The sequence below is a fragment of the Atractosteus spatula genome, chromosome 22, assembly GCF_055471065.1.
Source record: "Atractosteus spatula isolate fAtrSpa1 chromosome 22, fAtrSpa1.hap1, whole genome shotgun sequence".
Lineage (NCBI taxonomy): Eukaryota > Metazoa > Chordata > Actinopteri > Semionotiformes > Lepisosteidae > Atractosteus > Atractosteus spatula.
The window spans coordinates 10650641-10665363 of NC_142727.1; the positions used below are offsets into that span (position 1 = coordinate 10650641).

The following is a 14723-nucleotide window of genomic DNA, read 5'->3' on the forward strand; positions in this document are numbered from 1 at the left end:
AGTACAGTACAGGATACTGGCATCTTTTCTTGTTTTCCGTAGCTGCACGATGACGAGAGACGCTGAGAAAACGCTGGTGAGAACCCGCGATGAGTAACAGGTAACCTGAGATGGACATGACGAACGAAAAGTCATGGAGCTGCAGACACGCGGGTCTGTTTCAAAACCGCACGGAGCAAAGCTAGCGAGAAAAGCAGGGCTCTGCCCGTTAGTAGGCAAACAAACCCCCAGCAAGAGACCAAAACGCACTCCTTTTTGGAAGAGATGGAGAGAATAAGCCAAAGATTAGGAGTGAGAGAGAGATTAAATAAGAGAGAGACGGAGCCCCCACTAGTTTACCTGCGCTGGCCTGCGAGCTGAGAAAGATTTAGCTGGGAGAGGAGGAGGGCAGAGCTGGTTTGCTGAGGGACCGTTGTCCCCGCCAGCAGCCATGATCTCTTGGTACCACTGCTCTAAATCCAGAGCAGGCTTAAGAGGCCTGCTCCCGTCGGGCCGGTACTAGCGCAACGAGAGACACGACATGGCCAAAACAACAAGCGGGCGGGAGAGGAGGGAGAGGAGACAAAGAGAGGGGTGAGAAGGGACAGTACAGATGAGAAGAGAGAGGAGAGGAGGTGGGGAGAGAGAGGGGGAGGGAAAAAGGATGTTAATGAAGAAATAAAACCAAAAAATAACCTCTTGCTAAATGACAAATTGGTTCTGGAGGGGAGATAGAGCAAGCTATTCACTTGCACTAAGAGCAAATACATAAGCAAACGCAGTTCCTACAGTGTTCTTAAATGGTTTTTCCAGTTCTGAAAGGCCTCTCTCAATAATTTGCTTGCTAGTCAGACCTGCTTTTTTTCTCAAAAAATTCTCAAAGAATGTGGCTGAATTCCCCCCACTCGTCAACTTTTCTCAGCTGAACCAGCTCAAAGCCACTCAGTCCTAGAGGAACGCCACAAAGGTAAGCTGCACAGAGAGCACCAAGAATGACAAACATGAACTTCGACAGAGTAGTGTGTTTGTAAGGTAACCTCTCCCCCCATCAAAAATCACTTGAGCATGGCTGCTGTGCGAAAGATTTCAGATGAACTGATCCTTTGCTAAGGTCGGGGAGGGGGGGATTCAAAGAGGATCTTTTTAAAAATGTAATATAACTGCTATTGGAAAAAAAATAATTTAATTTAGACCAGGCATCCATTCCCAGCTCATATGTTGCAAAGCAAGATGGGGTGAAAATGGAGGACTAAACACCTTAGAAGCGCTAATAGCTGCTGTGGAATAAGTGTAACACTGTTCTCACACTGTAATTGCACTGTGATGGGCAAAGCTTTGTGAGTTCCCCTGGACTGTGAGAAAGCAACAAGCGGGATGCAGATAAGAGCACAATGTCGGTCTCCTAGGAAACAGGTGGGTCAAGGGGCGGGGACACACCTCAGCCGAGACAGAGTGGGCGGGGCCCTGGGAGGGGCCACGAGAGGTCAAGGCGGGGTCAGCGACTACGGACTGGAATGGCGCAACAGGAGAGGTAGGGGAGGGCTCAACCTTCGGCATCCCAAAGATCTCTTTTAACTGGCTGACCGTGACGTACTCCTTCCCATGAGCACATGGGGGGGGCAGGTGGGCAGAAGGCAAAGGCAAGGAAAGCAGGAGAGAGAGAGAGAAAGATAAAATCGTGTTAGCAGGAGGAAATTTTGAGTCTGCAAAGAAAGCTGGCTATACAATGTTAACAACACTTTGTTATTTTTAGAAATAAAATATTTAGGAACTCTTGCCAATCATCAGCTGATAAATGCCGCTGATAAACTCTACTTGTTGTTCCAGCTGAAGCAGTGAAGCGCAGAAAGTGAAAGATGATTAAGCGTCAATATTTAGCCTCAGCCTCAGCGTATAAGCTTCATAAAATCGGAATACTCTTTATAAAACATTCAGTACAAGCCAGATCTTCAGACATACAGAAACAATCAGTTTTGGCGTACATGTAAGTAAAGACAAACTGGAAATGTTGAAAAAGCTCAGTTCTGCATTTGCAGAAGTGAGTGCCTCTGTAAGGGCAGACATTACAACACGGGAGTAACTACACAAAAATAATGACTAAGTCTGTGTCCTAAGCAAGCAGGTATGGATTAGTGCAGCGACAGCGAGGGGGAGAGGAGGAAGAGAGTGAGGAGATACCTCACGAGCGGCTGAGGGCACAGCATGAGACAGCCAGTCCTGCGCGGCGGTGATCTGGGCATCGCGGTAGCCATTCCCATACATCTTATACACGTCAGAAAGCTTCACGTACTCCTGAGAGCCAGGCCGGGGCCGTGCAGAGGACGAGAGGCCATCAGTTCACACACCGTGTCCAGCACCAATGTGCACACACGCATGCACACACACACACACACACAAGCCGGGCGCCCCCCAGGGTGAGACGACAGCGCACAGGAACCCCAGCCCCTCGGTACTGGAGAACAGACAAAACTCCATTGCACTCATAAGATCGTAACTGCATGCAACCCATCAGGCAGAATGTTTTTATGTTAGTCAGAGCTCACGGTACCCAAGTACATGTTGCACAATGCTTGACGCCATGTTTAGAAATGTTGTCATGTCCTATAACGGTAAGGTCTCTCCTACAGTGAAAGCTAACACCACATTTTCTCTTCAGCCTCAGTCCTGCTCGGTGCTGATCTGCCCCAGATCATTTGCAGTCACTCAGGTCACGCTGTGTGGGAAGGGAAGGCTACTGGACAGAATGCGGCTGGACAGCAGTCCACCATGAGGAAGGACAGACGAGACGCAAGAGCTGCATTAACTAAGCGTGCAGTTCAGTGCAATAGGATTCGGGAGACAGGTTCTCGATTGTGACCCCAGTAAGCCGGTCTAGACAACTACATACAGCTTTGGGGATCCACGTTTGCAAATTTCACATTGCAAATTCGCCCATTTTTGATGTGGTCTGGCTGACAGGGTCTTGTGTGGAAGAAGAGCAGAGCAGGATGAAACCAAGCCCAAAGTTGTTAAGTGCATCTTTCAAATTAGCCGCGCAACAGACTAGGATTGTAAGACGAATATAGCTAGTGAGTGAGCTTCTCCCTGGATCTCAACATAATCTTGTTTTCATACTGTAAAAAACACTCCAGGTTCTGTGTCAGCAATGCTGGTGACGACTTTACAGGCTCACTGACAGTTTTACTGCCCTTTTCTTTACATAAGCAGAGAGAGAAAGTGCAGGCATTCACAGGACACAGTGGAGGGATTCATGTTTATTTTAGCTGATTCCTATAAATTTGTGATTACTGTTGTTTAAGCTGATCAATATTATTTTCATTAACTTAAAGCCAATGCATTAGTACTTTAATTATCATATAATGGAGGTTTACTTATGTCTTTACATACTATATGCTGTCGTACATACTGTGGTGGTATAGAGGAGGACTTGCTTATATGGCTATTCAGGGCTATTGGTTCTCTGAACCAAACCCTCGCAAATATCAAGACCCCAGTGTCATTCTTAAGGATCCTCTGTTGGACAGAACTTGGGGGATGTCACTTGGTTAACCCAAGCAGTGTTCAGTCAAGAATTGTGCACAGCCTGATCTGCACTTGTCAAGCAGAAATCTTTTTAAAACAAATTTCCAAAAAAATTACAAAACTCACGATCCAACAGGCATGCCATTCAGCTGTCAGTGCATAACAAGTGAGCAAGTGTCATGCACACAGAAACAGGTTGTGCAGGTTAAAACATTTGCCCAAGATTTCAATAATATGATCTCCAAGAAGTCCTATTTAAAATTATTAAGACAGCAAACACAAAGTACATTGATTTCATGTTGGGAAGAATATCCTAAGAGCCCATGAAAACATTCTCCTCACGGCTAATTTCAGGACTTTTAACTTCCAGTTTTTAGGATAATAATACATTTTGGACTAAAGGACAGATCTGTCCTAAATAACGGCATGTCATACCATATAAATAAAGGGTGTTAAAGGGGAGGTTGCCAAACACTGTGCTGTATTTAACCGAAATGAAAATCATTGAGAAGCACAGGGGCCATCACTTTTCAAGAGTTACCAAATGTATCATCCAATTAAAAAATGGCATCTGTCCCATTTCCTGATGGGACTTTTCTGCAAGAGGGGAGAAATGAGACAGAACCACCCATTAACCACTCTCAGATCTCAATTCTACCCAACTTCTGCATCATTCCAATGGAGTGCTGCTGCCATCAGCAATAAGTCGAAATGCAGCTGTTTCATTAGCAGTCACACAAGACCTTTCTGCATGCTGCTTTGTGCTTGACCTCAGGCTGCATGCAGTGACGGTTAGTCTGGTTACCTCTTGCAGTCTGCCGGGGCAGACTTGGGAGGCAGAATTAGGTAAATAGGAAGCAGCAGGTTGCTGTAGGGAAAGCTGGGACTGGACGTCCTCTAGCAGGTCAGGCTCGCTGATATGAAGTACTTCCTGTTCGGAGTTTAAAAGGCAGGAAGTGGGGATAGGCCACTGGTCTTACTTGTGAGGAGCAGGAATCTGCTCTTATTAACTTTCTTTCTTGGCCTGTTATTCAGTAAAGCTTCAGTAAAGAGGTCAATATGACAAACCAGAGGGATATTAGGTATATGTGAGCAGTGCAGATTTGAACAAATCAATTGATCGCTAAAATGTAGAAGACAAATTATGCTGGGGTACAGGAAGACTAACAACTAGTTAACGACACTAAAAACCAGACTAGTATGCAGCTTAAGATGAAACCATACACACGTGTGCGCATAGAAATGTAACAGAAGTAGTTCTAAATTTAAATCTTCATTTTCTTCCAATTTTAAAAATAGATATGGTCTTTAAATGGTCTTTTTTGAAAACATCTAAGAAACAAATAAAATGTGCTAGCCAGTGAGATTCTGGTAGAATTGTACTGTGCTCCTGGAAATTGAACATTCCCATGGTTCTCTCTGTGTGGGGAAAACCGCAAACTCGTCTCCAAAACTTGTTTAAAATTATAAAGAAATGGAGACTTGAAAGGGCAAACTTTTTTTTTTGTATTGTCCCTGATACCACCAACTGTAGAGAAGACGGCATCTCACCTCTTTCATCGTACTAGAGGTCTTTGGAAAGTTCCGGCCTCCTGTCAAGCTGTAATATCTCTTCTCCAGGGCCGACAGCCTCTCTTTCTCCTGTAAGCACACAGCAGCAGTCACAGCAATGAATTCTACCCACAGTCGTGATTGGGGATTAGGATTTCAGAGGGAAATGCGCACACATTGTTTTCTGAAGACACAATGGCAGTGCCTCAAACCACAACAATGTCTTTGAAACAAATTCCAAATACTGTGCACGGATAAAATTTAAGGACCACGTCACAGACCATGTCCAGACTGTGAAAGAGACTAGACTGAATGGAAAGGGAATTTCGGAGAGGGAGGGGAGTGGACCAGAACAACTGAGAGAGATACTGGGCCCATACCTTGTGCATCAGCTGTAGGGCCAGGTTCCTGTCCTTGGCCAGCCTCTCACACTCCTGGGCTGCCTGCAGTCCCAGCTGATTGGCCTGATTCTCCAGCGCAGCCACCTTCTCCTGGGGATCAAGTGGGGAAGTGCATTTAAAAACCCAAGAACAACACACGCGCGTCTTCACTCCAAAGGGTGACGGGAGTGGGGGGTGTGGAATTGCTCTCATCTATGTGTCATGGGTTAGGCTTTAAAAGAAAATGAAAAGCTCATTCTGAGCCAAAATTGGAATCTGGTTTAAACCATTGTTTATCATTGATATCCCTGCAGATTTCCTGGATGTCAGTGGGGTTTTTTTCTCCGTTTCTACCCGTGTTGAAACACTATTTAAATTACTGCTGCGGCACATTCAGAAGAGGAGGACTCCAGCACTTGCACTGGAATCTCCTGTCACCCTGACACTGGGCCTACCTTCCTCTTGGCCAGGCTGCTCTGGTATTCCGCTCTGTCCTGTAAGAGCTGCTGGCTGATGGTCTCCCTCTCCTCTTCCAGGCTGCTCTCTTTCTCCAGTTGCTGGAACTCCAGGTCCTCAAAGCGCTTGGTCTCTGACTCCAGGGTCTCGGCCTCCTGCGTTAAGCCCAGCGGAGGAAGTGACAACAACCATGAGGCCTACTGTGTAACCCCAGCAACTGCGTGTTTGTAGCCTTTTTACATCAGTGGACGGCACCTAACCTCCTATAGCCTTCGGAATTGTCTCGTTTTCCCTGTGTTTTTACATGTGTGCGTTTTAAAGGATTTCTACCTCCATTTTACAAAAACACCACTGAATAGGCTGGTTACCTGCTGCATTCAGGCCGCAATGTTCAGCAAGTAGGTCCACCCACCTACTTCGATGCATGGCTCGACTATTTATTCAAAATAAAAGTATTTTACAAAAAAGTAAAAAAAAAAATTATACTTCAAAGCTTGTAAAGAAAAGACAATTCAGACAACATTAATGGACTCACTAAGAGATCACTGTATGAATTCTCTAGCATTCAGGTCCAGCAGCTTAGGATAATATGATCGCAAAGACGCTACACAGAATAGGCCAGCATGCTCTATACGCCCAATACCCCCCTTACTGAAACATCCTGACGCAGGGATTTTCAATGTGGGTCCTGAAGGCCCACAGACCTGCTGCAGTTTTCATTCCAACTGAGATTGAATTACTTCACTGAAGCTCTAACTGCACTGATGCATCACTGTAGATACAGAGCATCTGCAAGTTTTTATTTCCAAGTCGCACGTCGACAAATCTTGTGTTACTAAAGAAATGCGGTTTGTTCGAAGGGGACCTCTGGCAGGTCGGAGAGCTGTCCCTCCAGCAGTCGTAACGTCTTGTTTTCTAAGTGCCTTCTCGAGAGCCGGAGCCTATCCCAGCGAGCAATGGGCACAAGGTGGGACACACGCTAGATGGGACACCAGACCATTGCAGGGCATACACAAACACACACATACTTACACCAGTGCTAATTATCTCCCAGAAGCGAATTCACCTACCAGTATGTCTCTGGACTACAGAGAAAACCAGAGGAAATCAATGCAAACATGAGGAGAACATACAAACTCCACACAGTCAGCACCCCAGGATTTGAACCTGGGGCTGGAGCGCTGCGAGGCAGCAACGCTACCTTGTCACCCCTGAAAACACTCTTATTTATTATTATTCTGGGGGTTCAGTTGTGTAACTCAGTGGAGCTGGATCTGAAAGTGGAAGAGGACTGTGTTAGCATGCTGAAAAAAACCCTCCATTCATTTGAACTGAGGTGTTGGGGGTAGTGGAGGGAGATACAGAGAAAAAGTAACGTTATTTTTATTGAGACTGAAAGAAAAAAACTTAAAGCAGGTAGCTCACAGATCATCACATCTGGCTTTCCGTGTCAATACTTCCTCTCCAGAAAAAGAAAGAAGGAGAAGCGTTTTTTTTTAACTGGCTGGGGTCAGTCGTGACAGTGCTCTGGGGAGGACCAATGAATGGACTCAATCTTAATTTCTAACCTGAAATTACCTACGACATGACAATCTCATAGTGCTCGGTCTCTCTATGAAACGTGGACGCCAGGCTGCTATTCTGCGCCAGCTCCCCCTCTACACAAATACAATCCAGAAATATATTGCATAAAGGGAAATACCATACAGGGGGGGAGGAAACACATGCTTTTGCACATCAGGGCTAATGTAACCGGAGCAGCGTGTTGCCATGGAGGAGAGAATTCAGCAGCTCCCGAGGTGTAATAACTAAGAATGGCCACAAGAGGCCGCCCAAGCATAACATTAGAGACGCTGGTTTAAAACAGTACGTGTCGTCTCAAACGCAGGTGTGTGGTCATTGCTGGAATGTCAGCATTCACACGAGGAAGCACAGCTGAAAGAGGTCACTGGGCTCACATAACTAATGAGCTGCAGCTCTGCGGGGGGGGAGACGGTCTACTCTTTATAACTTCAGATTCCTGACTGGCAGGGTTTCAGTATAAACACAATGGAAGTAGTGCTGTGTGGTTTAATCAGGATTATAATCTTAATCATCATCGCAAGAAGTGAGACGTCAACTCTGGATTAAGTAGTCATCTGTTATGACAACAGGTTTTAGCAAAAGGAAAGTGGGTTCCCTTGACAGAGTAGGAGGAAAGAAACTTCAAGTTGTTACCCAAATTAAAGAAATGAACCCTAAAAAACAAGGTTAAAGGAATCGGGAGAAGGTCTCTGACCATGTTACTGCATGTAAGGGCTTTCCACGATAAGCTTTATTTCCACATGGCACAGGTTATAATAGTGTCATGCAACTACCAGAACTTCACAGCGATAATTCTTTCTAAACTTGCAGTAAATTGCACTGCAGCAACAAATCCTCCTTAAATTATGTACAAATGAAATAAAATCTCATCCTAAGTGGAAAAGTAGCAAGATAAGAGTTTTTTTTTCAAAATGTTGCACTTTAAATACCCAGAACTATACCAAGTAGTAAGTGAAAAGACAAAGACAAAAAAACACAAACACAAAAAAAGACGATTCTGAGGAAGTCAGAAGTTGAGACCAGAAACAAAAGCAAGGAAATACTCTGTAGTTTATACCCTTTAACCAAATGATGAGATAATTAATAGATTAGTAAGTGGTTATTGTTATGTAGTGTAGTAATAAGGTGGAAGAGGAAATACAATGGAAAAAACAAACTGACCACCCACAAAGGCAACATCACACCGGGATGCTACAGTCATGCACTGAGAAACCCCAAACCTTGACGCTCTTGACCCACAATGCACCACCTTACCCTTGGCCAGCCCAAATGACCTTCGACCCCGGCACTGTTGGTGCAGTGGAAACACACGGTTATAGAGGGGGGCTGGAGAGAGCCGGAAGGGGTGGGGACAGACTGCTCATGACTTGGGCTGGGAGAAGACGGCGCTCATGTTGTCACTCGGGTTGGAACTCCTACAGTACTCCTGTCTCATTTAAACAGCACTGTGTTCCAATTGGCGATAAGATGGGATTTCTTATCGGGGGAAGGAACAACTTGCACCTTTCCTGCCCAAACTCCTTAAACAAGGGAAGGCGTACTCATAAACGGGAGAATCTCTCAAAGTCGGCGCGCTCCGTAAAACCAAGACTGAGAGTCTCACAACCCCTTTGGCTTTTCTTAGCTTTCCCATCTAACAGGAAAGCAGCTTGCAAACTTTAGTTTCCGACTCAAGATTGGGCAGTGTTACAAAGAAAGAAGAAATGATTGATGAAAAGGCTTAAACGCATCCTAAATCAATATGGAGGAACAGTTCTGAACTCCACCTTCACTTTGACTCTCCTAAGGGAATGGTGCAGGCCGGAGCTTGATGGACTTGGTGCTGTTTGGAATAACAGTTCTGTCTTGGGGTGCACAAATCTGTCGTTTAAAACCCTGTGCCAGCATTCACACCTTTTTTCCAAAAGCAACAGGTGTTACAAAAAAAGAGCAGCATAAGATGCCTTTGGTGGAATGGCTCTGTTTTTCCAGCGGCGCTAAGCAGGAGAGCGACTGGGGCTTCTTTTTGAAGACGGGGTGAGAGAAGAGGGGTGGGGCAGGTAGGAAGGCACGTGGCTGCTGCTGTCTGGGAAGGACTGACCCTTTTGAGCTGCTCCTGTATCTGCTCCCTCACAGACTCGGGGCAGTTATGAAGCTGGTTCTTCAGCTCATTGTAACCATCCTGGAGCCTCTCCAGGGCCTCGCGCTCTGCTTCAACATTTGCCCTTTCCTAAAAAAAACACAAGCAATCCGGGGAAGCAGAGAGAGAGAGAGAGAGAGAGAGAAGGGGGAGAGAGAGAGAAAAACACACTGCTCAAAACCACGCCATGCAAAAGCTCTCAAGGTTAGACGTCTGAACAGTGGATAAGCCAGAGAATTGGAGGTTGGGGGTGGGGGAGGGTTCGTTTGCGGCCTTCCTTACAGAAAAAAATCGTTTCCGAATTTTATTTAGCGCCCTACCCAGACCAGGAGCCTCTACAGGCCGAACAGACTTCTCAAACCAAATCTCTTTGGAAACACGGCACAAAAACGGCACATGCTGTTAGTCTGTGCTCTGGCTGAGCTGCCATTCACACCACAAAATTGTGTGAATGTAGCCACAGTGCCTGGTGATACAACTGCTATTCCAGCGTCTTGCAGGCCAAGCAAAAAGCTCGTCAGGTTCGTCAGTAATGTGTGCGGGAAGTCTTTTTACCAGTTTAAATGTACGTAATATTGAGAAGCATCCCTCAATAGAGCAGGACTTCTCTGCTTCACCTTTTGGCTTTCAGGAGGATGGCACATAATTTGCCCTTTTTAAAGGTGCAAACATGTTGCTTTGAATTGTAAACTGATAATCTAATTAGTCATCGCAGTTTCTTTTTTACCTTCTCTGCCACAGTGGTCATAAATAACGAGTTTTCAGCCTGGATCCTGTATAAATATTTGAAAACAACTAGCAACCTAAGGCTTTAGATACTGCCTGCAGGCATCTTTATCAGACTTTAGATAGTGCCTGCAAGGAGCTTTGTTTAAACAGCAATAAAGGTATCAAGATCATTAACTTACGCTCTGATTAAAATTGATATACCAGAGCCTGCATTTCTACTAAGAGCTTATTGATCTGCCACTAAAGTGACTGGCAAGCCATAAATGATATTGGCTATAAGTTCAGAACTGTGAAAACACATATCCTTTATAATTGGACATTTCGTTGAAGCACCACAATTTACAGGCACTCTTTAAAAGTATGTTCTGGGCCACACAAAGAGAAAGCTGTTGGTCCTGAAGGCAATTATAATGGATTAAAGATGCCTTCAGCTAAGACTGACTTCTCAGGGGAGCGTGAGGATAAATGGGGTTTTGGTGGGGAGGGTGTGGGGGTGGAAAGGGACTGGGAGTGACCCCAGAAGCCTTGAATCGCACCACGCTCTGGCTACACCTCTGTGCTAACGAACAAATGGCAAAGTGAAACACAAACATAAAAATCATTTCTATGAGAAGTTATTGTTATCATTGTGCATGTTTCTTTGTGGGGTTTTGGCACCGGTTAGAAGTTATTGACACGCCAGCTGAGGCAAAAGCCACAGGCTCACTCATCTCTCGTTCTCACAGACACAAACGCATCCCAGTTCTTCCAAGGAATTCCCCTTCCCTCCGCAGTGCTGGACGTTTCTCCGCTGAAATTTCTGGCCATTACACAGGGTCTACAACTCTTTCTGTGTCCCTGGCTTCAAGGCAAACCCATTTGTAGTCAACCCCAGAGAGGAGCCAAACTGTTTTGTCTCAGGAGAGCTCCAGATAACTGCCTGTCCTCCAGCGCTCAGCGAAAAAGTTAAGCAAATTCACCCTGTAGCATTCATCCTGAGAAACCTTGCCGCAAAACGAGGTTTCAGCAAGGACGCCTCCTGGTTTTTGTTAATACAGCGATAAGCCTCTTTCGACACTGGGCGGTCAAACATGCCTCATGAAGACAGATCCCCTGAGGGAAGCCCAGTTAGAGGAACAGGCAGATAAACGGTTAATTAGAGGGGGCTTGTCCCCAGGAGAAACTGCTGCCAGACCCCAGATCTCAAAATAGCCCACAGAAAGCCGCCACCATCCAAGAAAAAGTGTAACCTCCTAAAGGCCCAAATGAGGGAGCCGAGAGAGGCCCGAAACCTCCTTCAAGTTGCATCGCTGCCAGAACGCACCTTGCTGTCAAAAGATTGCAGGAAACCAGACAGCCTTTCAAGCTTCGCTCAGGTCCATCAGCAGCTTTTATTTTGGTGTCCCAAAATGCAGTGCTCCCTTTGTCCCTCCCTCTCCTCGGAGAACCAACCTCACTGTGGACCAAGGTCAGAGGTCAGGAAGGAAAGGCGGGAGAGAAGACAGCTCCCACATCCCGTCAACTGGTCTAACCTCCTGTGTTGCAGCTTTGAACGCAGGTACCCAGTAACCTCTTCTCGGTGTGGGTCCATTCGGGACTCCCTCAGCACCACCCTCGGTTGCTCGGGGGATTCATGACCTCACGGTCAGGGCGCCAAACCCCCACCAACCGAGCAAGTTAAAGCCAGGGAATGCCTTTAACCGTTTCGGCCTACCCAGCGGAACGCCACTAAAGCCCATTTTAAGCTGCCGAGTGTTGTCCCTACCTCCTGAAACACAAATAAAAAGAAAATGAAAGAGGAAACGTAAAGGGGGGAGAGAGAGAGAGAGAGAGTCCCACAGCCAGCGCAGGGTGAGGTGGTGAGAGCAGATTAAGGGGTTAGTACAGAGGGTGAGTGGAGCCAAGCTGCAGAGAAGCCCTGACCAGCTCGCCTGTAAGACGAGGAGAAAAACCGAAAAAAAGGGGCCGAATAAAAAACAAAAAACAAAATCAAAGGAGCCCGGAAGGGCCACATCACTTCCTCTTGTTTGTAACGGTTCTCATGGGACCCCAATCTTCTCACGCGCATGGGATCTACCCACAAACCCCCCCCCCCCCCCCCACCGCGACACCCCTGCGAAATCCCCTTTACCACTAAGACAGCCGCATCCGTGTTCGAAGCTATCGTAAAACTCACCTTCAAAAAGGGAAAAAAAACAGGTAGAAATATATTTTGATACTGTTTCAGTATATGGAATTTATTTTGCATATATTGAAAATATAGATATGAAAGTAATTAAATATATAGATATGAAAGTATATATGATACATACTGATTAAATGAACTTACCACTATAGATTGTGTGTACATGACTATATACAGTAATATGTCAAATTTACATATTATGTTCTGTATATACTTTATACTATACTACATGCACCCCTCTTGATATACAGTGGGCTATAGTTCAGAGTCACAGCTCTCTCATTAGAGTGTGAAATTAAGAGGCCCATAAAACTAACCACAATGGAGCAGCATGACCAGACCTTGTTCTAGTACCAGTGTCAAGAGTTTGACATTAATCTGCTCCACTACAATAAGGGCATAAAGATCATCTGGAGACGCGTAAACTGAATTACGAAGATAATAAAGGGGGCATTAAATTACCACGGAAACAAGCTTTTAAACGGACTGCACTGCTTCATAGACGAGAACAGACAACCTGGGGGGGCTGCACGGACCTCAGGGTGGGAGGAACTGAGTGCATACCAAGCCGAGGCAGTAGCTGTGATATCACGGAGCGAAAACTAAAGAAGAGCTTGATAGAGTGGGAGCAGACGGAGGGCGTGTCAACCACCCCCCCACCACTGTTCCGCCAACTTCCAGATCCATCGCTTTTGGCTGCTCCTCGAGACGCTTTCGTTGGCTTTGATATATTCTACACAGAATTTCCCGGTTGGCCCGACGATTTGACTTTCAGCTTCAGGCACCACATTCCTCCCCCATTGTTGCATAAAGACGACGGACAGCAAATGAACTTGAATCCGTTGTATAGCGACAAGTGCTCTACCCAATCCTTATAAACGCGTATGTAGCATGGACAGAAAAGTGGAATTGCTGAAAAAATGACCACGGTGTTTTTCTGCAAGAGCCACACAGCTGCCCTGTTAATGCCATGCCTTAAGAACAGTGCCAGAAACCAGAAGAGACTGTTCAGTCCATTGAGGCTCATCCCCGGCTAAACGTTGGCTTTTAATGCAGCCAGGCTGCTGCTTCTGACTGTATTAAAGTAGGACATCCGCTTCACAGTCGGCAGACACCACCCAGCTCCCAGAGTAGGCTCTCGCGCTTACTCCTACCCTCGCACACCGCAAACGCTGCCAGCTAGGAACCACAAAAGGGAAAAGCACAGTCCCAGCAAACCTGTGCGTGACGGGGAACTGCGAACGCCGGGGAAGTGCGTGATTTTGTAGGGGACAGGTGGGAATACCTGTGTGATGTAGGGGCCTCCCAGCCAACCGAGTACCAGCTAGAGGCCTCTTTCACATCCGTCCAGCCACTCCAACCCCCCAAAAATCCTCCTCCATAAAAAAAAAACCCTTTCACTTGGTCCAGCTACGGAAAACCCATTCATGCATTGCTAGGATTGTACCCCAGTAATCAGATCTGCACCTATTAAACATCCCCACCAAGTCACACTGCATTTCTGAGTTGGTGAAGAACCAATAGAGGAAATAGCAGAAGGACACTAAAGGGCAAATTTCATCAACCCTCTTAAAGCAGGGCACCATGCACGTCACTGAAAGGGACCGCGAATCCTAAAATAGAACACCAGCTTTAAAGCTTTCAGTTCAACAGTCCCAAGTGAGATAATGGCAAAGGAGAAAACTATATCTTCCTTTAATAGTAAAGAGGTGCTTTTAATAGGTGAAAAAAGTTGGGATAAACCTATCCCTTAACTGTTAAGTGGATATGAGACTTAATAATATAATATGAGACTTGCCTGGCTTTAAATAGAAGTGCTAACGCATTCTCAACACTGCCTACTGTAGCACCAATTATGACCGCAGCTGTGTACAGTACGTTCACTGCGACCACTTACACCACTCGGGACTCTCTTCCAATTGAACATAGTCCAATTATCTCATGCCGAGATCTCCCCCTAAATAAATGTAACGCTTAAACTCCCGACACCAGTGATGTCCCAGAAAGAAACATTAGATTCTCCGTCATCATTCTGGCTTGTTTTCAGGACACCCCTCCAAACAGCTACCTTCACGCGTCAGGGAGTGGGGAAGGTTCTGCAGGTCTACCTGGAGAGATGTACTTGAGCTACGATAGGGGGATCCGGGACTCCTGAGTCCCAGGGAGGAGGCATACCTGCGAGCCTCTTGGAAACGTGCACGCTGTGAATATGTTGAGGTGTTGGTGGTGTTATGGGCTA

General features: G+C 46.0%; 1 protein-coding gene across 14 annotated transcripts in view; it reads right to left on the bottom strand.

Moving 5' to 3' along the window:
- LOC148816790 (pleckstrin homology-like domain family B member 1) overlaps positions 1–14723 on the bottom strand; it is an 88715-nt gene that overhangs the window by 11815 nt on the left and 62177 nt on the right. For 8 of the 14 annotated variants that reach the window (XM_088939920.1, XM_088939912.1, XM_088939919.1 and 5 more), the window contains 7 exons: positions 9553–9681; positions 5888–6043; positions 5433–5543; positions 5053–5142; positions 4307–4432; positions 1417–1575; positions 340–498 (listed from right to left, as the gene is read on the bottom strand). In XM_088939920.1, the coding sequence (XP_088796046.1) occupies positions 340–498; positions 1417–1575; positions 4307–4432; positions 5053–5142; positions 5433–5543; positions 5888–6043; positions 9553–9681 (930 nt within the window). Of the gene's footprint in view, positions 1–339; positions 499–1416; positions 1576–2157; positions 2272–4306; positions 4433–5052; positions 5143–5432; positions 5544–5887; positions 6044–9552; positions 9682–14723 lie in introns of all 14 variants that reach the window. The other 6 variants (XM_088939924.1, XM_088939916.1, XM_088939923.1 and 3 more) reach the window with 5 other exon arrangements.